General features: G+C 49.3%; 1 protein-coding gene across 1 annotated transcript; it reads left to right on the forward strand.

The window, feature by feature from the left end:
* Nucleotides 1-317: 317 nt before the first annotated feature.
* LOC122368521 (mRNA decay activator protein ZFP36L1-like) lies at nucleotides 318-19,567 on the forward strand. The gene is made up of 2 exons (XM_043342509.1): nucleotides 318-515; nucleotides 17,545-19,567. Exons 1-2 carry the CDS (start codon nucleotides 318-320, stop codon nucleotides 18,454-18,456), a joined length of 1,110 nt encoding a protein of 369 aa, XP_043198444.1. The 3' UTR covers nucleotides 18,457-19,567.
* Nucleotides 19,568-24,143: the final 4,576 nt, after the last annotated feature.

The raw sequence follows: 24,143 nt of genomic DNA on the forward strand, positions 1-24,143 counted from the left end.
CACGGCGGTTCTAAAGCCACTATCCCATCCGTTGCCGGGTCGTTATTCAGTTTACCGTCTATTGGTCTCGACGGCGAACGTTGGCGACCCAGGCCCATCGCTTACCGACCGGCTGCCATTCGCACTGGGTAACATTTTGGTGAGTCAAGTTTTTGTGTCAAAGCTACGTGTTTTTACCGGCGATTTTCACTTCCTCGGTTAACGTACGGCCACATGGGCGCCGCGCGCGGGGCTCCTAGGCGGATCGGCGCAGCCCCTCCGCGCTCTGGCTTTCAGCGCGTGAAAGTCCACCCATTGTGCAAAGCCGCAGTCCGGAAATGGGGTCAGTGGACTGTGGCCTGCGGCAAGGCACTCTCTCGACCCGAGGCAAGGCCGTGCGCCGCCCCACGCAGTTCAGTGCGCTGCCGGGCCGGACTGTGAGCCGCTCCGCCGCACCGCCGCGCCACCGCGCCACCGCCACAGCCATGGAGCGGAAGGAGTCCAAACTGTCCAGACGGAACATACCGCCCGTGCTGGTAAGGCTCACTTCCTTGTTTGTCTAGCCTCCAGACCGATTACCGTTTACCAGGGTGAATGGTATGGGGCGGATTTGCGGTGTTTGGTTTAAAGCTGGGAAACCACTTCCTTCCGTCCGTGTGCGGGATTGTGAAACATGTCTTATATTTCGTATATTTTCTTTCTTATTATAACCCGTAATTCATTTGAACGACACTCGAAATTATTTTCCGCTAGCGAAGATTTCTGCGTCCCTGTAGTATGGACGGAATAACCAGAGAGACTGTGGAGAGCAAGAGAGACTAGTGCGTAAGCCCTTCGAGACGACGTTCGCATTTGTATCATATGGTTCGGTAAAGCAATCGTATTTACGCCACTTATGCTTACGGGGGAATGCTGAATAGGTCTGCTGTTCTTGTCGAGCTCTGAAGGCTGCACGCTAAAACGCTTACTGTGCCGTGAGGGATGAGATGCCGGCAGGTCCTCTGACGCCACCCGCGCCATTTCACGTGCGTCACGCGCCAATGTCAATGTGCGTTGCATCAGTGGTGACGGCTTGCCGTTACTTTGCTGCCTGGGGACGACGGCTTCGCGCCAAGGCTGTTTCTTCAATTATTTACAGCGTGTCGCAGGGTCCACTGGCCCCCGGCGGTTCCGCGTTTGGCTGTATTCAAGGCCGCTCCAGCCCGCGTGGCCGCGCCGCCGCTTCTACAGTCACGTCTGCTTCCGTCCCGAATTTGGTTAATAACGTTCCTAAGGGCGTAATCATCGTTCCAAATTCCAGTACTGGATTTTCTCTGATGGTTAGCTAAGAGCCGCTTTTATGTGGTATATTTTGTAAGTCTCTTAGCACCAAAATTTTAATTGATAATTTTAGGTATTTTTATGAAAGTTTAACTTGCAATTGAGATTGTGAAAATAGTCTGATCTTTTATTTTGCCGATATTGTGGGCGTATATGCACCACTCTTGTTATGTTTGTGCAAGTGACTGCGACAAATGGCAAACTGAGTTCACAAAATCTTGATTCTTTTACATAACACTTTCCGTTGCTGCAATCAGTATTGAAATACTGTGCGATCAAAAGTTGATATTTATAAATTGCCTATGACCTATTGTGACCCAGATGACCTTTCGAGTGACCGCTGGCTATCGGCTGCACCCCATGCCTTATGCATATGGGTAGAAATGCCGTGATTCTGATATATTGTGCGGTTTTGGCACGTTTGTCAGCAGGAGGAATATGTGCTTTTCCTATTTTTCTTACGCATAAAGCAATGGGAACATATTCTCATAAACAAAGGATTCAATCTCATGCCTCTATCCCGCGCCCGGTTGGGGGTCTCAGCCAACTTCGCCATGATGGGGCGGGGGTGGATGGGGAAATGGCAATGGGGAATGTGCAAAAAGCATAAGCTACTCTGGCTAAACAAGCGCGCCAAAATTGCAAGATATTTTTGAGCTTCTTGGAAGTAAGCTGTGGGATTGACACAATTCGCCAAAGTTGGGTTATTGACTCGGACCTCACTGTCTCCGCTTAAAATTTCCCACACGGGATGAAAACTAAATGTGTTAGCCTAAATGTTATAAGAAATGCAAAATTTTGCGGCTCTGAATGCTGCAATTTTCCCTACACATTTTCCCTACACCCAAAGATTGTCGCCAAAAAACGTCCCCCCCTTACCAGAGAAAGCTTCCGCGCTGTGGTGGGACTCTGATAACCAACGTTAAAGGTGTTTCTATGGAGCAACGGGCTGTGCGGCAGTTTTTTGTCGGAAAATTGTACTGTGACTCAGCATTTAACCTGGCCGGGCCCGCGGAGTAACTCCAACCACCGCCGCCCGGGGGAAAATATACCCCCCCCCCCCTGTCTAACTCCGTGAATGAGGCACGTACGGAACAAACCAGTAGGGAAGAGTGGAGTGGGGGAAAGACGCCCCACCCCCTCTAGCGGCGAAACAAAGAATCGAACCTGGAAATTAAAGGGACCCTCCCACCTTCAAAAAAGTTTATGAATTGACATGAAAGTGATGTCGCTCGGTTCAGAAAGAGCGAAAACGAATATCTACCCAATTTCACCGAAAAATATTCACCGGTTTTCAAGATATTATACTTTTACTTTTGTTTACTTTTTTGGGATCTCCGCTGTTTCTAGCGACTTTATTTTAGAAGTGCGGCGTTTGCGGCAGATGTTGCGCGCAAATAGCATACACCACCGCGTGCTACAAAACGTTTTAGTCAAACATTTAAAAATCGTTAGATATCTGCGCTGACGTCACACATTCAGAGGGGTATTCCTAAGCATTAGCCCCTCTGAATCAAAATGCTGCAATTTTGAAATTCAATATTTCCGATTTAAGGCATTTCTCGATGTTGTGAGTGCCGAAACCGGTAATTGTGAGCTAGGGACCCCATTTTGGCTATCTCAACTCAAATCTAATGTTAAGGTGGGAGGGTCCCTTTAATGTTCTTAGCGTAAAGTGGAAGACTGCCTTGTTAACTGCACAAAAATTTGCGGAGCTCAGTTGGGCAACGGCTGGGTGGTGATTGCATGTTTTTTATTTGCTTCTTTAAAAAAAATATTTTGGTGTCAAAACATTGTAAATATCAAAGAAGGTAAATAATTCTTATGTCCCTTGCTATGGTCGTGATACATTTAGGTACATTCGTGTACTGTGTCCCAAACAGTTTGTTTCAGGGTGTAGTTTTATGGCTAACAAATTGTACTGATTTAATGTTAATTCTGTACCTTGGGGTAAGATGCCACCTGCCCTGATGGGGAAAGACGCCCCCCTAAATCCGTAGGCTGGCCTTCAAGGAACCCGTCAAATGATTTATTACATACTTGTGATGAGAGACAAAAGCCGATCTGGGACTATTGAGAGTCCAGTACTGTCGGGTGCTCCCCATGCCGGTCTCTCGACCCACACAGCGACTTTTTGGGCGGCATCTGACTCTGAAAGCCCTCACGACGGCCTCTGTGGGCCCCGTTATTGGCTCCAAGGCCCCTCACGACATCCTTTGAGGGCTCCCACGTTGGCTCCACGGGCCGCGCTGGCATCTGAGGTCCCCACGATGGGCTCGAGGGCCCTCAAGGATCAGGAAGACCTATAAGGGCCCCACAGCGGTTTCCGAACGCCATCACGGAGGCTTGTTTGGCCGCGCTGAACTGTGATGGCCCTGACGATGACCTCTGAAGCCCCTTACGACTACTTTTGAGGGCCTTTACGATGACGTTTTATGTCTATTGGAGGCTCGAAGGGACTACTGATTCGTTCAGGCGATTCACGTGCCTATTTATGTCACTTACAGTGCAGGGGGCATCTTCCCCAACGCCAGGGGGCGTCTTTCCCACCCTGTGGGGTAAGATGCCCCCTTTCACTTCTTCAGGAAAATGCTTAATAGCATAAAAGCTATCATATTTCAGGCACGAAAGTGTGTTATTTTTTGGAGAAAAATGATCTCGGCTTCCGTTGAAACTCCAAGTTTTTGCTTTCCGATCATCATTTTCGAATGATATATGAGATTGTAAAACCCCATGGGCATCTTACGGTCTTACCCCAATCTCCCCTACCAAATTCGAAAGGCCGCATGAGACGATTCTAAAGCACCTAAAATTTTTCACCTCTGGTCAGTTTTCAAGGTCAGAGGTCAAGTTCAAAGGCAAAAACCGGCACATATGTTCGAGGTTAAGGTCAAGTTTATCCTCAAAATTGACCTCAAACTTCACACTATATCTTGTACACTAGTTACCAAAATATTTTGAAAGATTTTGAAGGTTATCAAGCACCTATTTGTGGTTCATGTTACGATAGAAGGCTGGCCCAATGTCAAGGTCAGCCAAGTGTATCCTTGCTAGAGGCTATTTCACTGATTCAAGTCAGCCATAATAATTCAGCCATGCTATCATAACGCTCTAAATGGATGCCTAGAGCGAAATGGATGCCAGATTCGTGGTCAGCGACCACTCATTCCTAACATAACACCTTTCATGTTTCAAGGTCAACCAAATGTCATTCGAGGTGACATGAGGTCAACTTGACCTTTTCTTAACAAAATGTGTCATTCGACGCGTCTCGACAAGACAAATGCGTTGTAACTACTGTCCTAGCTCTAGGGCCATTTTTGTTGAAGTTTTCTGTGAAAAACTGAAATCCCAGCTTGGTGTCGTTGACCTGACCTCTGACCACAGGTCACCATTTTTTTTTTTTTTTGTATTTTACCTCAGTCATGCTACACAGCCGTGCTCGAAATTCGTCTATCTCAAACTATTTTTGGCAGCTGTTTGAATTGCACGTCTGTGACGTCGAAAATTGCCGTGCGAGAGATTAGGAAAATCGACCCTGTAAAGTCATCGAGGCGGATTTTTTCACTTTGGATGTGAAATTGATGGGAAAAAAAGGTAATAAAAGCTTGACGCTTCCATCCCTAAGCGCTCGGGAGCTATCGAAAATATTTGTCGGGGTGGGAGGCGGGGGGGGGGGGGGTAAATAATGTCCGCCTGGGTCGCGAAGGTTAACTTCTGAAGTTATAGGTGTTGGGTCATTAACCCGCGCATGACTGGGGGGGGGGGGCTCTACAGAGCCCTCCCTCCCGTTTTTCAGCAATATTTTCTAAACCGTTTGACGGATCAACACGAAACTTGCGGTACCCTCAGAGGCATCAATTTGGCACCTTGTGTTAAAATTTCAACTTAGCTACCAGCTTAATAGCTTAATATAGCTACTTAGCTTAATCTAGCTGCCATAGTTTGGCCGGAAATGACGTCAGAGTGACGTCATGTCGGCCGATTTTCATGCAAAATACTGAATTACGGCAAACGCTCTCAAGAGCTCAGTTTTAAAGCTAGATCCATTTTCTTCGCATGAGTGGACTACAAATACATGTAGCTATCAAACTGCTATCTCGAATTTTCGAATTTTTGAAAATTTTGAAAAATATATATTTACAATTACAAAAAATATATTTTTGATTTTTTCAAAATGTTTTTGACTTTGTGCAAAAACCGCCCACACACTGATGAAACACCTTTGCAAGTTTTATCCCAATGTCTTCAAAAATAGCCAAGTTATTCGCGTTATTGTCAAAATTTTACAATTTTATGTTTTTTTTCAAATCCATTTTTCAGTACATTTTTGACGTCGTACAGCAATATAAATGGCACCATCGTGTTCCTGAGCTCAAACTGCAACTGATAGGCACCTATTTTGTTGAAAAATTTCATTTTCAAAATTTGACCTTTTCTGACCTGAAAGTGACCTGACCTCCGGTAAATTCAGCTGACAATGACCTCAAATGACACAGACGACACTATTTTCGAAATCTACGAGTAAAATGGACCATAAAACATGCGTCACGTGACCGATACATGATATACAATTTTCGTGACCTAGGATGACCTGGCCTTGACCTTAAAAATTCAAAGTAAAAGTTCGGTACCCTCAGGGTATCTAAGGCATCCGTCAAGGAGTGTGTAAACCAAAAATGAGCCTGATCGGACCGGCGGTCCGGCGGTCAGAGCCTAAATTGTGGACTAGCAAAAATGTCGATAATTTTTACTTTGAACTGACCTGTGACGTCATCGGTGACCTCGAGGTCAATGAAAATAGGTTTTCGTTCGACAGTTTTTCCAGGGCTATCAGACGCCGTTTAAATTTTCACGATCGGCCCGGTAGTTTCGGAGATAGGAGGGGGGGGGGGGCTCTGGAGAGCCCCCCCCCCCCAGTCACTCGCGTTATGGAAAATACCCCAGTCATGCGCGGGTTAAAAGGGCACTGGCAGTTTTTCAACATAAGGTTTTGATAGAGCAATTATAGAGTAAATGAAAACACGAGTTAGTTGTTGTCAGTTCAACACCATATAACTATTGGCTGATATGCCTGCCACATGAACTTTTTCGGCAGGTCATGACCTTGAATTAACTCCAGGGCCAGGTCACATTTTCAAGCCGATCTTTGGTCAAATGATGGTCCATTCGACGGCTCTCGAAACGTGTTGCTATAGAATCGATTTCGTGCGATTGCTTTGCCATAGGAATCATTGCATGAAAAATTTCCACAAGTCAATTAGGAAGGCCCTTTGCCCTCTACATGACAGCTCGTTGACCTTAGGTCAAATATTATGGTTCATCATTGAAAGAGATTTAAAAGAGTAATCGTATATTTCTGCATTTATCTATTTTTTATTTTTGTGTATGTTGGGAGCAGGTGTTCTTTTAGACATGTTTCATTACATATATTCATTTATTTTTAGGTATAGGTAGGTAACATCAGTTCAGCAGGAGCCGGTATTTCCATTGACGTCAATAAAGAAAAATGACCAGATAAGCCTGGCGACCTCGGCTTTCGCATGGTATGATGAATAACTAATCTGCTAACTTAACTTTTTAACTTTAGCCTTTTAACTTTTTTCAAGCTTTTTAACTTAGTTTTGCTTGTTTTGTCATTTTAACGCCGTTTCAGTTGGTGACATACCAGGGAAATAAGCTGAAATTAGAGCGCTCTATTTATTGCTCCTGCCCCATGTTGAAGAGATACCCCTAAAAGCGTGATCTTTTATCGGCCCTTACGCAGCAAGGCAGTAATTCTCAGACCGGTGGATGGTATCAATAGAAAGAGAATGCGTCAAAGATTAACATGAATTAATTAAAATAACATTAAAATGTTAATTAAGCGTGGAAATTAGTCCCAAACATAAGCTAATTATTGCTCCTACCTCGGCGACGGCGCTCCCCGCAGTCAGCGGAGAAGCTAAAATAAAAGCCACCATCCTCCTCCGTAAGTCAATTTTAGAGCGGCCGAGTGGGCCGATGCGGGGCCACCAAACTGAGGTGAGACGTGGCTAGCAATTGCAAACCGCCATAGAAATCAATACTTTAATCGTACAATATGGGACGATTACTCTGAAGCTGGAGTGAAAGCATGAGTAGATTGCAAGAAACGAAATGCATAGATTGGTTGAATTATGTACAATAGGCACAGCTCAGATGAAGCCATTTCTATGATGTTGACATATGACATAACCCTTCCTCTCCTCACCTATGACCTAAGTGCATTGGCAGTTACCGGCATAGTTTTTGAGCAGGAGTGTAATTCGCCATCGGACCGCAATGCATGTTGCTAGGCTGCTGCAATTACAACGAACATACGAATACTGCCTTCATTTTTAGACGTTTGTTTTTTAGGCGGTCTTTGACGTGCAAGGGGGCATACCTGTCGACAACTTGAGTTTCTCCGAATTTCAAAAACTCCCAGAATTTCAATTCTTTATGCACTGTTGTAGGTACAGCTATGTTCACAAGTTTTCGTTTCCTCCTGTTCTAAAAAGGATGATATTTGTCGATTTCGTGCGTCGCTGATAGAAGGGTGCGTTTAATAATTAGGCCCAACGCTTTCTGCATCCGCGAGTACCTTCAAAAGGGAACAACAGTTTCCATTTATTACACTAGGGACATGTCACAAAATGACCACTGGAACACGCATGAAACGGAGCTCATATTCCTAAAAATGTCTACAATCACTTCTTTTCTGACACTATTAGCAAATACCATCTCAAGTTAGGTGGTTGACAGACAGTCAATGGAGATCTGGGGAGACTGAGTGATGCCAATTCACCACTTAACTGATAACGAGGGCCGAGGGAAGAGAAACATGCAACATGCACAAATGACAACTTGACAAATGACAAAACACTACCACTACTGCGCAGTGCACAACAAATTACAGCAGCCAGCCCAAAAATGCTTTTGGTGGCTAACTGCAAAACAAGTCACTAATAAATGTCTTAATTGCAGCTGAACACTGCACAATAATCACACTGTTCACACATTGAGTGAGATGCCACAGGTGGTTTGAATCACACTTTGGTTCAACTGCAAATCTGAAGTGTTGTCATGAGGTTCATGCCTCCATGATCACAGCACTTTGGTTGTGGTTGGCATAACTTGTAGTCTGCAGAGTTCCACATGAACTGCAGACACCTCATCTGGTGGTCTTCATGTTGCTCAACTTCTTCAGGAGGCAAATGTCGACCACCCAGCGGAAGCATGGTCCTGCAGAAAAGAAAGGTAATGCATAAGGTACAAACATTATCTGCTGAAACAGCCCCTTCTGTTGGCTGTTATTAAACTTTTAACATAACATAACAACATGTATTCCATGTATATTACATTTGTTGAAGTAAAATACTGCCGGCTATTTCAAAACCAGAAAATGAAATTATATTGTGGCATAATTCACATGCTCAGCTATCAGTATCAAATAATAATTAATTTAATATTTGGCATATTCTATATAACACATTAATAGAATATTCTACTTCACGTCACAAGGACTCACAATCTTTCTGTTGGGTGTTTGATTGACGCATTAACTAAGTTTGTCTTAGGTTTTATTATTGCAAAAAAATTCATATAGCATTATTGTATCAAAATACTGCCAGCAATAACAAAACAAGAACATGAAATGTTAATGAGCAGGCCGCCTTTCCTAAAAATGGATTACTTTGAAAGGAATTTTAGTTTCTTTTAAGGAAAAGGAGAAATGATTATCAGGTAATTATCAGAAAACACTCAACCAGCAAGTGGCTGGGTGGTTTCACAGCAAACATCAAGCCAAAACATATACTTACATTTATCTAACAATTGAGCCATTTGACTACTACAAGGATATGTGAGCAAAATAAGAATCCAATTATCCAATGTTAACTTCCTTGCAAAGTTTATGCCTTATTTTATGAAAATGTGTCACTAGAATATGATACTTATCATCGAATATTATTTAATTTACGATTTATTTCGATCGGAATGCACATGGAGTCCCGCGCCATTTTCGTCGACGATGAATATTATCGTGTTTCATGAAGAGATAAGGGGTTTCAATGGTCTTTCAAAGCAATAATTTGATGCAAAAATTTGTAGGAAATAATATAAAGCTGGTTCAAATGGCCATCAACCATTTAAAACACCGAAAATACTCACAACTCCGTCCCGACGACCACGCAGCACCGCGCACGCCACACTACTGGCACAATGCAAAAACTGCTGTCACAGCGGAAATGTTTTTTTTTCTCGATTGCAATTGTGGAATTATTTATTAAACAGAAGATGATCTTTCCGAAAAACCGACTGATTTCATACACAGATGGGGCATTCCACGTCAAATCGAACAAAAATCGGCTGTTTTGCACCTTACCATCAGCGATTTCATTATAAATTTGTGAGCGAGTTCCTGTGTCGCCCCGAACATTGCATTGATGTTTTTTGCACATTCTGACCACAGGTCTTCTAAATATAGGGCATCGAATTTTTACAAAATGTTGCATCTTTATATTTTTGAACGACCATAACTTTGGTTGTACTTGTTTGATTTGAATGAAATAAACCTTACTGTTTAGGTAATTTCTTAAACATTTGTTTAGAATTGCACCTACTTAAATATATGACCTTGAAATTTGCTTAACTCTGTTCTTAAGCACAAAAGTTGAAATAGCAAAAAACACGTCACCTTCGATTTGGCTAATTTTCATATATTTTATTGCCTACCATATTCTTAACAACCTGTGAAAAAATTAGAGTGGGCCATTCATAAGTTTTGAAGAAAATGGCACATATGCAAACGTATGTTAGCACGCGCAGTGGAGGGGGAAGAGTGAATTTCGCCCCACCCCTCCTGTTTTTCGCCAATATCTCATAGTATTAATGCGAAATTAATTATAGCTACCTGTCCAAAATTGAATTGCACATCTCATCGTGCAAGCAAGAAGAAAATCGGTTCACAACTGGTCTAGTAATAGCGGTGTAAAGTGAACATCCTGTCGCCGCGGCGACGCGGCGACTCGGCAGCCGGCGCCGACCGCTAGCCGCCGCCTGAATTGTAGACTGTGCCGGGATGGAACGGAACGGTTCCGTCTTTACATCGCGCTCCTTACCGCTGATTACGTTCGATTCGCGTCAAGTTTTGTGAGAAGACTAAGAAATGTGCAGGCAATCTTATGGTTTAAGAATTTTGAAAATCAGTTGGTAAACAATTGAAATATGAACGTGTAAACACAAAATTGTGATTGCTGCGTTTCCCGCGTCGGCCGATCCCGCCTCAGCCGGCGACATGTTACTCTTAGCAGGTCTCTAACTGCCATATTTATTATTGGATTAACTAGAAATTCCCCATACATACTCAAAAATGTATATTCTTTCGTATAGTGAAGATAAAAAGACGTGAAGATATCGTTGCGTGATAATGTTTTCGTTGAATTTTTGGCTTCATGATGCATTTCCACACGGCTCAAAATTCACCGCAAAATACCGTTTGCCTGAGACACTTTTACTATGGAACTTGAATGCTTGACTACGATGACTATGCATTTCCATTCTCGCAGAGTTTGGGATATCACTAATCAGCAATCATTCATTTCAGAAAGTGTACACAAGCAAGCATGTCTTGACTCTGTCTTTCAAGGTCACGCGCGGTTGCGTGATGTTGATGCATGAAAACGGCGTTTGCCGCGAGAGTTATGAATGGCCCACTCCAATTTTTTCACAGATGGTTAGGAACATTGTGATGGACATAATATGTAAAAATTACCCGAATCGAAGGTGACGTGTTTTTTGCTATTTAAATTTTTCTGTTTTAATTCAAGGTCAAATGCATTTCAAGGTCACTTCAATTTACTTTTATAATTAAAAATCAAAGCCTTATCAATTGCCTACAAGATCCTGTTAATATCATTTTGATAGCAGAAAAGGAACCAGAGTTATAGACATTTAAAAAATTGATGTGTCGCATTTTTGGCTATATTCGATGACCTATATCTCAGCGATACTTTATCAAATTTCGAAAATATTATACGTAACTCAGTTTTGAACCATGCCCAGTCTGCCTACAAATTTTCAGATAAATCGAAGGGGATGACGGATTTCGGTGTTTGATTTGACGTGGAATGCCCCAGATGCATGGAAAATAAAAAATCCCGGTAAGTTTATTTGTATTGTTTTGTCGATTTTGACATGCTCCTAGTTTGCAGCCATATTTCGATATGTTCTACAGGGAGTTCAGAATTATTTCAGGACCAATCTTTTCCTCATTCATTTTCCCGTCGATCATGAAATTTTTAGAGCGGAACAATTAGTTTCCAGGCGGTCCGAGCGGTTTTCGTGAGATTGGTGCAAAAATCGGCGTCATTTTTAGAGCCTCGACACCAGCTCAACACAGGACCCTATGGGAGACGGTGAAGTAGCGGGAGCAATAAATAAAGCGCTCTAATTTTAGCTTATTTCCCTGGTGTGTCACCGACTGGTTTCCAATGCCGCTTATCGCTAGTCGGTCTGTGCTGTTGGCTAAGGAACCGGGATTCAAGCGTGTGTGTGTGGGGGGGGGGGGGGATACAAACGCTTCTCCCTCGCCTGGACATGCTTCTTTCAGACTACCGCCTTACCACGCTTAGAAATAAAAAACTAACTTCATTCAAATGTCATTTGAAGTTGAGGCTTGTACGCCCAGCTTGTCATTCAGAGCTCTGCGCCACCGTCAGCTAGTGTCACCTAGTGGCGAATGTCTGAACCACTGGGCGAGGCCCTTGCCACCGTGCGGTCTGTTGCTCTGGGCGGAGTTACCGGAAATTTGAGTCTGGTGTTTTCATTGGTGAGGGGTGGGGGTGATATGACCGTTGAATATATCGGATATAGTCGTTCATATATTTTTCATATGTAACATCATTGAAGAGACCGACTAATGCGCCTGCCCATCCTAGGTATACGAGAACGATGGTCGATGGTTACGAGTGAAGTACGAGTATCTAGGCACTAACTTTCTCGACCTGTCCAAGCTTATCACATTGTTTTGTGCAATGTAAAAAACAGCGAAGACTATACACGTTTGAATATTTTTTTGTCTCTTGGCATGACCCTGGCAGCCTGCACCGCACCGGGTTGACCTGACCTGACCTGACCCTTACCTTTGGGTGTTTCGCGACACAGTGAATACCTTATGCCATGGTTAAACTATTGCCGAGAGCTACCGATCTGACTCACCCCTTTCTGTGCGTTTTTTTTTCTCGGAGGGTGCACTGAAAATATGACGAGCATTTACGACCTCCGACCTTCTAGTATGTATATCAGAACTCTACGCTCTTGAATAAGCACAGGAAGCCGCTAAGAATTTACACATTTTACGGTGGTTTTCCGTCAATGGGTATTAGTCGATAGCTATGTCAACCCTCCCCCTAGTCCAGGAAGGATTTTCTTGACAGCACAAAGTTGCACTTACTGATTGTGTGGGTGCAACTGTAATTGGTAAATATTACTGTGTTAAAGTTATTACTGAGAGTGTGTAACATTCACATTCAAATTGAATGTTCCAGTTGTTTGTAAGATAGTGCGATGATTGCATTATTTATGTTTCGTTCATAAATAGCGACCCGATTTATGAGCTTGTTTCCATTCGTCCCTCCCGACGCAGTGGCGGATCCAGGGGGGGGGGGGGGCAAAATGGGCATTTGCCCCCCCAAACGGCATGATTTTAACATTGCGCCTATGGACGATGCATGGAAAGAATCGATAAATTTTTATGGTTTGCCCCCCCCAAACCTCTGAGCTGGATACGCCTCTGTCCCGACGCGACAGACGCTCTCAGAGGCTGTCACTTAATTAATTTGTAGCTGATTCACTGTCCTGTTGGCCTTCAGTCATTCAAACACAAATTTGAGCTAATAAACTATTTATATTATTAACATCTTTCCATGCTTAGGTATATTTTACGGTGCAACCATTAACAGCACAAATAGCATAACGATTTGATGAATCAGGTATTAAAAACACACACACGCAAAACACGATTATTTACTACAAGATGGCAGGCTAACTAATAACCCAAATTTTTTTTTTTTTCTAGCGATAACATCTGCGAGATCAGGGGCCGTATTCACGTCGATGATTTTCGTAAGAATTGTCTTAAGTTTGACCTACTTCTTAAGTAAATTTTTTTAATCACGTGAACTCCGTCGATAAAAACTTAAGAAGTGTCGACGTGAATACCAAATTATACTTACGAAAGAAAATCGACTTACGAAGTCGACGTGAATACGGCCCCAGTTTCGTCTTCCATATCAAATTGATTTTCCCATTGGAAATCTTGTGATCTCACTGCTCACTCCTTGGAGGTCAAATGTTCCCATATCGCCCCGTACCGCTCCGTACGTTTTTGTTTTGTCTGGGGCATATCGGACCCCACCACGTGCTCGCCGCCCCTCCCCCTTGCACTCCTGCCCCCATTGGCACCCGCCGGCGCGCCGGCCGACGGCCCTGCCGGCCGCAGTAGCCCCCCTCTACGTCATCGCTATACGCCCGCTGATTGGCTGGCGGCGGCGGCGCCCCGCCCGCCCCGACGCATAGGACACCATATCTTCAGGCCGGCCGCGATTTTTAGCGTCAGTTGGCAACGAGGGCTGGGAGGGTACGCGAGGGGAGTGAGGGCGCGGAGCGTGGTTCAGCGAGATATAGTGTGCTTTCTTCTTCGGCTACATTTTATCCGCTGCCATGTATTCCGAGATCCTGGGAATGCTGCATCAGGACTCCATGAAGGACAAGAGCTACCTGGATCTCTGGGGGGTAAGTTGACCTCCGGCGCTCCGCCGGGGTGCTGGCCGCCCGGACTGACGGGCGGCAACCAATTCGAAAGTGGCAGTGACCGACCGGGCCGGGCCCGGGTTTCGTCCGCGCACTATAGCCATTCTATGACCTAGATCTGGCGGTAGCTGGCGCGCGCGGGACGGCCGCTCGCTGTCGGTCTCGGCGGAGCCGTGCGTGGCTGGTAGTCGGGCGCCGGTGGTCGTGGCGGTGAGAGCAGCACGGTGGGCCGAGAGACGGGCTCGCACCGCCGCGCTGGGCAGGTCGCGCGCCGACTGTGATACCATACCAAAGAGCGCGAGCTGTGGTGACGTCGGGTCGCCATCGTCTCCGGTCACCAGCGGACGCCAGGTAGGCGCGCCCCAGCGCTCGGCGCCAGGCGAGGTCGACCTCGGAGGTCGACACCGGACACGAAGCTAGTCTGAGTGGCAGAGGGCCTCCGATTCCCGTCGATACTTGCATTTTTTTAGTCTTATTTGAAATTAATATTCTGAAAGCTGGCAGACATCCTCTGGATTGAAATAGAAATGACTTCCTTTTTCCCACCGTACATTTTACCGTAGAGTTTTACCGTTGCACCTTATTGAAATTCATCACTCGTGAGCTTTTTCATACCCTTTGTTCGTGGGCGCTGCTGTGGATTGTACCCTGATCACCCGGTTCCCTTTTTATGATCGGTTGGATAAGTGTCTTAAAGGAAAAAAAAATATATTTTAACATTTGGGTACCTAAATGGTTAACTTTGCCATGCATGCCTCCACATTTATTTGCCTCCATTTACCATGTAGAGGACATTTATGTACTCATGTACGCAGTTTCCTCTCGGTCGGCCTTGCAGACAGTTTGGGTGTGCCAAGTCGCCTGTCGGGAATTTCCTTCGAACTTCCAATGTCTCCGATGTGAACGGGAAACGAAACAGGAAATGATTCAGAAATATCGCGCTGTCTGGTTTATCAGTGAACGGTCAGCCTCATAGCAGAGCTATACGGCAACCGTATCGTGTTCTCTTTAGCAAGTGGTAAAAGGACAATTTTCATAGAATAATTACCTTCCACGTAGCCTTTTTAACTTCTTGCTAAAAATGATTTTCAATTTCCTAAGCTTTTATTGAATTTCGGGCGGCACTAATAAATTGTAAACGGTCATTTCAGTTTTTGGAAAACTAAAGCATTATCGATGCAGGTTTGCTGTTCGATGTTTTGCCTGTAAATTGTCCTCATACAGGGGCTTTTACCGGGGTCAATCCGGAAAAATTCGTGCCCTAAAGCTAGGAAAGAGATACATGTTTACTCGAATATTCCCCGTTTGACAATGGGGCTGTTTTATACGAATCTAAACGTTTCGCTTTCCTTTGGGTAAAAGTTTTTTTCACGCCACTGTACCAGTCAGCGTCAGGTAAATTGTTTTGATGCGATTTCCTGGCTTATTCATCCGAAGGGGAACTACTAAAAAGATAGTCAACAGTCGACTTTCCTGTTATACGATCATGGAACATGTATTGTTCGACTGATCAATAGCGTGTATGCGGCCTGAATATGGTCAAATCCTGTTCCATTGTGGTAGGTTTTGATGGTTTCCTATCGGTCGTTACTTACTTTATTGTGATAAGTAAAGTTGAATTTGCCTTTACTCCATGGCGATTGGCGTAAGAGTCACCATTAGTAGATCCCCAGAAACTGCTGGGCCATGCCTCACCATAAAAAAATGTTTCCGTTTGTGCTGCTGTGCGATTCGGTGCAAACTTCACAAGCGACTGTTTTAATTTTGAGGAAAAAACTGCAAGTTTCATTAACTTTGGACGCCACGGGGGAGTACTGAGGCACGTTAAGCCTCCATTCGATTCGCTATGTCTCGTCATTCATTATGGTGAAGCATTAAAATGGTCTGTGGCATTTTCAGTCAACGCTGTTTCCGAATTTTTGACCGGTCATGACCCAGTCAGTTCATGTCCTTTAATGACCGATATTTTACAGAAGTTTTCCATCTCACTGCTGTTACTATTAAATTTGCATTCGTTCTTTTCTTGTCTCGTAACAGGTGACTCAATGTTACCGCACGCCGTTTTGTGTACTCGTATGACGAGCGGAAGTCTACCAGCGCAATCCCCACCCCACCCCAGTGTGCCCTATTCATGTGCTAATCTCTATCGTCTCGCTCCGTTCGCCTCTGCTGGGCCTCGGGAATGAAAAGTGAAACGTGGGGCGTCGTGCCGGCGCCGTGGCGCGCGCGCCGCCGAGCCGAACCATGGGCCGCCGGTTTCGTTTTCTGTGCTGCCCGCGCGCCTAGAGAAACGGCCGGCCCGCCGGCCGAGCGGCGGCCGGCACCACGGCTCAGCTCGCCGGCAGCGGCGCGCGACGCCACCAGATCGGCTAGTTTAAATTCAAGGCCGGCCGGTCGTGGGCTGCTCGGCCGCTCTGCCGTGCTGCTCCGACCCTCTGCCTTGCTGCTCCGACCCTCTGCCGTGCAGTGGAGGGATTCTGCCGACTGCTCAGCGGCCGGTCATCTCCCAGCGGCTTTGTCTTCTCTTGGCCTGCCGCTCGGTCTGTGGTTTTGCGGTACCAGGCCGGCAGAGCTCCCCTGCACGCTGTTGCACAATGTCGGCAGTAGGGGCGGTATGGTGGGTGTCCAGGTCGTCAGCAGCTACTGGCGGCGGCCCAGGGACCGGGAGTTGCCACTCGAGAGACCGTCGAATGTCCTTTCTCGTGCTGGGGATGAGTGCGTGGTGAGCAGAACGACTGTAATACCGCCGCTCCATCTTTCAGTGCCGTTCTCTCGCCGAGCGAAGCTCGTGATGTCCATGCTTTCACTACCCATTATAGTGGCTGTCCGAACCAGTATCACCGGTTTATCAAAAGTGATCGAGCTGGTGCCGTGCAAAACTGGATTGTCGACTTTCGGCAGTGGTGTTGGTACATAGTGCGCTATAAAGCGTTTGTGAGCTCCGAACCGGCCGTCGCCGCCGCTGTCAGTCAGCGTGCGTCGGCGGTGGTGGCTGGACCCTCTCAGGGAGATGGGTGCTGAGCTGAGCTGAATGCTGTGAACGTCTGTCCACCGGTAGGTAGGGGCGCCCCTGCCGTGGTGCACTGGCTGCCACGCCACCCCTGATCCCATCAGCACGATCTGATGAGTCTGCCTCGGCTGCGAGCCGGCCTCTGCCGGTGCTGGGCCGCGACCGGCCGGCTCCGTCCCATCTGATGGACATAGCGTGCGCCGGGCGGCCGCCGCTGCGCCCGGGGATGTGTTTTCGCCGCGCCTCAGTGGCGCCTGCCAGTCTGAGAGAGAGACTGAGGGAGAGCGAGAGAGAGGGAGGGAGGAGGTCTCTCCTGAGCCCCTGTGTGCCAATCGAAAACTGGCGAATAGATGTTTGTTTGGTGATGGGTGTTTGCCTGCGCTGTGTACCGGTCTCTGACGTCTGTCTCTCTGTCTTTGCAGGTGATGACCCCTTCGCCCAACCTATTCGGCGGCTCAGGGCTGGACAGCACGTCCAAGCCGCAGCCGCCGAGCTCAGCCTACTCGTACCTCCACCCCAGCCTGTCGCGGCGCAGCAGCAACACTCCGCAGCAGCAGCAGCAGCCGGCCTTCGGCGGCCTCCAGCTCGGCCGGCAGTCGGCCAGCAGCGCCGACATCAGCCTCGACAGCCCCGTGGGCCGGTCGCCGCTGCCCCTGGCGCCGCTGACGCCGCTGTCAGCCGAGCTGCCTCTTCACCGCCGGCTCGACCGCAGCCACAGCGAGCCGGTCACGGAGCGCAAGCTGGCGCCGCAGAACTCGAGCCGTTACAAGACGGAGCTGTGCCGCCCGTTCGAGGAGTCCGGGCAGTGCAAGTACGGAGAAAAGTGCCAGTTCGCGCACGGAGCGCACGAGCTGCGCAACATGTCCCGCCACCCCAAGTACAAGACGGACCTGTGCCGCACGTTTCACACGACGGGCTACTGCCCATACGGCGCCCGCTGTCACTTTGTGCACAACACGGAGGAGCAGCGCCGGCCGCGCGCGCCTCTGGGCTCGGCCGGCGAGCCGCCCTCGCCCGGCTCGCTGTCCGGCTCCAGCTCGCCGACGTCGATGCTGTTCGCCGATGAGGTGTACAAGTCGACGGCGCTGACACCGAGCCCGGTGCCGCAGCCGCTGCACGTGTTCCAGTTCCCGCCGCAGCGCGACATCAGCCTGCTGCTGGCGCTGCCGCCGAGTCCGACGCCCGACTCTCTGGCCTCCGACCTGGAGACCATGTCGCTCTCCTCGGGGGGCAGCGCCAGCGGCAGTCCGCCCAGCGTCAGCCCGCTCGACCAGCCGCGCCATCTCCGGCTCCCAGTCTTCTCCCGCATGAGGAAGGACACGTTCTCGCTGTGATACGCCGGCCGTGTGCCACCAGACGTCGACCGTCGCCGCCGGCCGCGGTCGCGCCGGCTCCGACGCCCGGGAGAACGTCGGACGCGCGCGGGTCGCCCTCCCGCGGCGTCCGGCGGGTGCCCGGGCCCGGAGCGCGGGCGGCACCGCGGCGGCGGCGGTGGCGGCGGCGCCGGGGCCGCGTCGGCGCCCCACCATTGTGCCTTCCTTACTCACGGGACCAAGAGAAGAGAGAGAGAGAGCGGCTGCCGCGCGAACTGCGCTGGTGCGCCAGTGATCGCCGCGCGGCGCGAACGGAGCGCAATGTGGCGTCACTTTAAATAGCTGTGAGCCCCGCGGTGACAGAGTGGACGTTTATCCTCATAGAGAATAGTTATTTGGTTTATTTTTAACAGAAAATTTGGGTAGCTTCAGTAGTGCCTACTAGACAGACGGCAGGCGGTCTGGATGTGACTTGCCCCGTGGTGCCACTGAGAGAAACGCGCTACAAGGCCGGCCTTCGCGGGGTATTAACATGTTCATTCGCCCTGTCTTCGGCAAGCGGGGACTGCTCCAATGTCATTCATCCATATATCGTAATGCTTATATTTATGTCACACTTATTTATTTGTATCGAGCATCAGTTTAGTTACATTATAGATGTATCATTATTTATCAAGTCGTCCTGATTTTGTAATTTGTAATACGTCTGGCTGAGGGAGTGGCTTGCGGTGGGTATGAGCCGGTAGCGCCTGAGGGCCTGTTTTGAGGTCCCGGCTGCCGGCCGGCCCGCCGCCCGTCCGCCCAGCAAGCTCGCACGGCGCACGCCCAGTCTTGGTGAGCGGACCGGCTCGGTTTTAGCCGCGGACGTGTCCTTGTGACCCCTTACTAACCGTAGGTCTCGTTAGGTTCTCGTTTATTTCCTATTTTAATGTTAACACGGACGTGCCGGCGGCCCAGCCTGAACGGCGGGTCGCCGCGGCTGGAATTTTATTTCGACATTTTACATTTCTGGCTGTTATGCGACAACCGAGACGGAAGCGTTCTTGACTTTGCGGTGCCTGGCCGGTGACGCTGGCGCAGAGAAGTATATAGTACGACTGATGGTATTGTGTTAATACACGACTGTTCATGATATCGACTGTTTTCGTCAATGATACCATCTGATGGCCGCCTGTGAGGCGCGGCGGACGGGTGGGCTCCCAGCTGTGTGACTGGTGTGGCGGCGAGGTCGCACCTGGCTGACCCCTACCGACCTCGAGCCGACCGATCAGGAACAGGAAACGACCACAAGGTCGGTCAGCGGCGGCGGAACTGAGCGGGAGAAGGGCGCGGCCGCGGCCCTGGGCGGCTGCTGGGAGACGCTGGCAGCCGCCCCCGCCCCCGCCCCCGCTCAGACGCTGGCCGCTCGAGGCCAGCACAAAAACGGCGGCGAACGTGAGCGGCGCCGCGCCGAACGTGACGCTTTGTCGACGGTGGACGGCGCGATGACTGTCAGGGATTGGTGGGGCATAGAGCGCGGTTCGCGCCCGACCAGTGCTACATAAACGTCAGCTTTGCGCTGACGGCTGGCTACTACGCATGAACTGGGCTTGGCCTTTGAGCCGATTCTGCCGTGGCGTCGGCTGGCCCGGCCGGCCGCCGCCGCCATGACTGTCCCGTGTCACGTGGTGTGGGCCGTTGACGTCACTCTGACGTCACGCCTGTAAATACCGGGCCGGGAATGCTGGTCGTCGGTTGGAACGGTACGGCGCGCTGCCAAAGGCGGTTTGGGGCTGTCCTCTACCGTAACCTTCACTCCCCCTCCCCTGACCTGCCCCTTCCGGTCCCCTCGCCGCTCCTTCACGCGTCGACGGAGCGACGATGGGGCTGCGGCCGCCCACGCTCCGTCTTTGTGAGCGGACGGCGCCTCGGCGGACGACCAGGGTAGGTGTCGATTCCCCAAGTTTTCGTGTGTTGTGTGGCGCTCGGCGGCACCCCTCCGGTCTACGGCGTTGGGTCACGGTCTGCCCCGCCCATAACTGCGTCAAATCGTGCCGGCTAGCGGCGTGGCGACTGCGACCTACGTCAGAGCCGTCCAAAGCTGGCCGCAGTCACCGTGTGTTACGGCGGGCGCGCAGGCGACCGCCGCCGGCCCACCCGCCCCGGTCAGGACGTGTTGTGTTAGTAACTCACTACTTCGTGACGCCTGGAGCATCACATAAGCTGTCTTCGTGGCCACATTCAAACCGCCCCTCGGGCTTGGTGGTGAACGGATAAATCCTCCGCCTCCCAAATCCTGTCCAAGATGATTTCCCTTTTTAAGAAAACCGGCTCGTCGGTGGCCAGCCGAGGCCGTTGCAAAACAGAGAGGAGTCTCTGCAACAAACCCGTTTTGACCGCAGGGTCGGCGGCTCGATGGGCGGAAAAAGGAGTAACACCGAAAGTGGTCGGAATGGGCTGCGGGTGAGCGCCGGCCGCTCGGCCGCAGCCGGTATGGGGCGGGGCTCGGAACACATCTGAGGTCTGAGGTGACGGCGCCTGGCTCCATTCCGGCGCTGCCCACGGCCCTCTGGCACGGTGCCGGCCGCGGGCCGACGGACGGTATTTTCAGACATTCTGGCGACGCCTCAAGGTCAAACAGGACGTTCCGGCAGCTCTCCTCCCCTCCCCTCCCGACTCCCTCCCCCTGGTGAGGCCAGCGGGCGCCAGAGACCATGACCGGTTCCAACTTCCAGAGCCTTCTTCATTCACTGGCTGCTTTTATTGCAAACATCCGAAGAAAATGCAAATAGGTAGTAGCTATCAATTCACTGACAAAGTTTTCAGAGCGAAACTTCTCTATCACTTTCACGTGCCGATTGATGACACTGCATGCAACTGCATAGTGCATAATCAGGGGACGGTATCCGATGTCTGGTGCTCAAACGTGCTATGCATAAACATGTCGCACTCAAATTAAATTACATACATAATACGTGGTCATTTTCTGACGCAACGTTGAAACAGCACTACTCGCTCACCCATTCAAACTGACAGGGTGACTGGCTATGCCCCTGACCGGTAATAGTTACTGGATCATTTTGCACTGCACAGAGAGCATGTATCGTCGGGACCTGGAGCCTGCGGCGAGCCCCGAGTCGATCACAATTCACAGTGCTCTGCAAAAGAGAGACGCAAAACTTATGTCAGCAGGAAGCGAATTCTGGTGCGTGGAACTTGAAAATGGACATTTGTTTATCAGCCATTTAAAAATAAGAAAGCGGTAGCTTAATTCTTTGCAAGCAAGAGTTCTTGCTCTTGCTCTCTTTAGAAAACATTTTTTTTCAGACGAGTGTTACTGATACCAATGTTATATTTCGAGTTCATTCACCTTCATATTTTACGTAGCTCAGCTCGGTGGCGGGCAGAGCTGTCGTCTGTCGCCCCCGCCGACACAGCAGTCAGAGCCCCGGGGAGCGTATTCGCCAATTGTATTACACGAATCGGCCGACCAATAGCGTGCCTCCTGAGTGACGTCAGCGTGGCGTCATACTTTCGGTCCTCACCCTTGGTGGCGTCTATTGAAGCTAACTTAATGACATTTAAGCTACCTGGACCATGTTGTCGCCGTGGTGAAGTGGTTAGGGTATCGGACTTGAGATTCAGAGGTAGGTGGTTCGAATCCACTCGGCGACTTCGATTTTCGTGTCATCTGTCATTGTGCGTTTTTTTTATACATTTGCAACGGCGTGCACCTAAGAAATCAGCCGTAGTCATTCTTCTAATGAATATGTTGCATAAGATAGATATTTGCAGTCCAACCGATTGGTTCGGTTTCGGTATTTTCCAATGGTCTTTGTTTGTATTTGGTTTGGTAGCGGTGTTCTGATTTTCTGTGATTGACATCACTAATGCATAGTGCATACTATGCGAACGTAGCCAATGGAAAGACAAATGGTGCTGGGCGATGGCCATTCATTGATCAATATTTCTCACTGCCAATGGGTGTTAGCACGCAGCATTGACAGGGGCGGCGCTGACATTTTGAAAGTAGGTGGGCACTTGGCAAGGTAAAGTACCTAAAAAAGTAGCGAAAACTAAGATGGAAAGTAAAAATCGCACGCTGGTAAGCAGGCTATTAGATAGCTTTTCGTGTAAGAATCACCATGCACAAAAAAGTTCGGCATAGCTGTTAGCGTAATCACGGGAAGAGATTATCAGTTTCCAGCCGTTAGAGCGTCATCTATAGGAGCTATGCCCTAACTATAACTTTTACATTTCAGCCGCCAGGGGGATACCTAAGTCCCCTTACTTGGAATCTAGTTAAAGTCAAAAAGATTTATATTAGACGTTTATGAAGATAACTTGGGACTGGTTGTTAAGTTGCATGCTCACGGCGGGCTGTCATCAATTTATCTCTATACATGCCTTATCTGATCGATGAAATCAGGAATCCGTTGTCATTCGAGTGTGTTACTTTCATAATAGCTCTTCCTACTTTGATGAATATCGACAGTGCCGTAACAAAATTGGTAGTTCAGGTATAGACTGCAACTGCAGTTCTTTTGCAACTTATTTCTTAATCAGATGAATACTTGTCAGAGATTTTTGGGCGTACGATATTGGTGTGCGAACGTAGGGGCAAAAAATGCGCGCCTACGACCGACTTCTTTTTAAGAGAAAAGAACCGCTAAAGCAAGATTCGATCCACCGACCTTTCGTCCATCACACCGAGACTCTAACCACTCGGCTACGGCGGCACATGCATGTTTGACAGCCATATACAATTGCAAAAAAAGTCCCAACTCAAATCTAGCCTCAATGCATGCATTGTCGCGGCGGATGGCTATGACGTCGCACTAGAGATGTCGCTAGTTGATGGGCCGATTCGTGTAATACAATTGGCGAATACGCCCCCGGGGACAGCGTCGCAGTGGGACGGTCGGCAGCGACCTTCAGCGCTAGTCGACTGGGCGGCATCGACCTGTGGACGTCAGCGAACCATAACACACACACACGACCCCTCCCCCTGCACTGACCTGTGACCTTTGCCGCACACCGTCCACCGAGCGCCGCAGGGTCAGAAGGTCACCGACCGCCACTAAAGGTCACCGGGCGCCACCCCCGGGGCTCAGTGCTACTCGGCTCAGCGGGCTCATGCCTCCCCTCCCCTCCCTCCCCTCTCTCCCTCCCCGGCCCCAACCAACGCTCCGCTCCCGCGCGTCAGGTGTGTGGAAAATGCCCGTAAGCCTGCCGACAAACAGTCCCGGGTACTGCCAGCGCCTATGGTCGACCCTCGCTCCCTCCCTTCCCTCGGTCCCGACGGTGCGCGTCGTGGAGGGGTGCCGCAGGCATTTCGGTACGGCTTCTGTGGTGTGTGTGTGTCTGTGTGTGTGCGAGTTGGAGCGACTGCTGGGGACCGGGCCGGGCCGCAGAGGGCCCCGGTCCGTCCCGCGGACAGGTAATTCAGCCCGTCCGCCCGGCCGACCGGCGAGGATCGGTTTCGGCCGGCCTCCACCGCAGCGCCGATCACGTGACAGCGGGGAGCGGCGGTCAGCCGGGCCGCGTGTAGGTCACGTGGTCGAGGAGAGCAGGTGACGCGGCGCCGTCAAATTACACAAGCCGAGTGCACCGTGAAAGTGGCGTGCACGTTTGGCCCGGCTGGCCGAGACAAAGGGAGACGTCTCGAGTGGCTCCGCCCGGGACTCAACGACTATCGAGTACCGAGTCAAAGCGGAGTCACCGACTAC

Source organism: Amphibalanus amphitrite, unplaced genomic scaffold (assembly GCF_019059575.1).
Source record: "Amphibalanus amphitrite isolate SeventyFive unplaced genomic scaffold, NRLGWU_Aamphi_draft 000955F_arrow, whole genome shotgun sequence".
In the NCBI taxonomy this organism is placed as follows: domain Eukaryota; kingdom Metazoa; phylum Arthropoda; class Thecostraca; order Balanomorpha; family Balanidae; genus Amphibalanus; species Amphibalanus amphitrite.

What these genes read in the sequence shown, in the direction of transcription:
- LOC122368521 (XM_043342509.1), top strand. Translation starts at nt 318, where the DNA reads ATGGGGTCAGTGGACTGTGGCCTGCGGCAAGGCACTCTCTCGACCCGA. An exon ending in GGAACATACCGCCCGTGCTG is followed by an intron (nt 516 to 17,544) that starts GTAAGGCTCACT and finishes CTGTCTTTGCAG; the next exon opens with GTGATGACCCCTTCGCCCAA.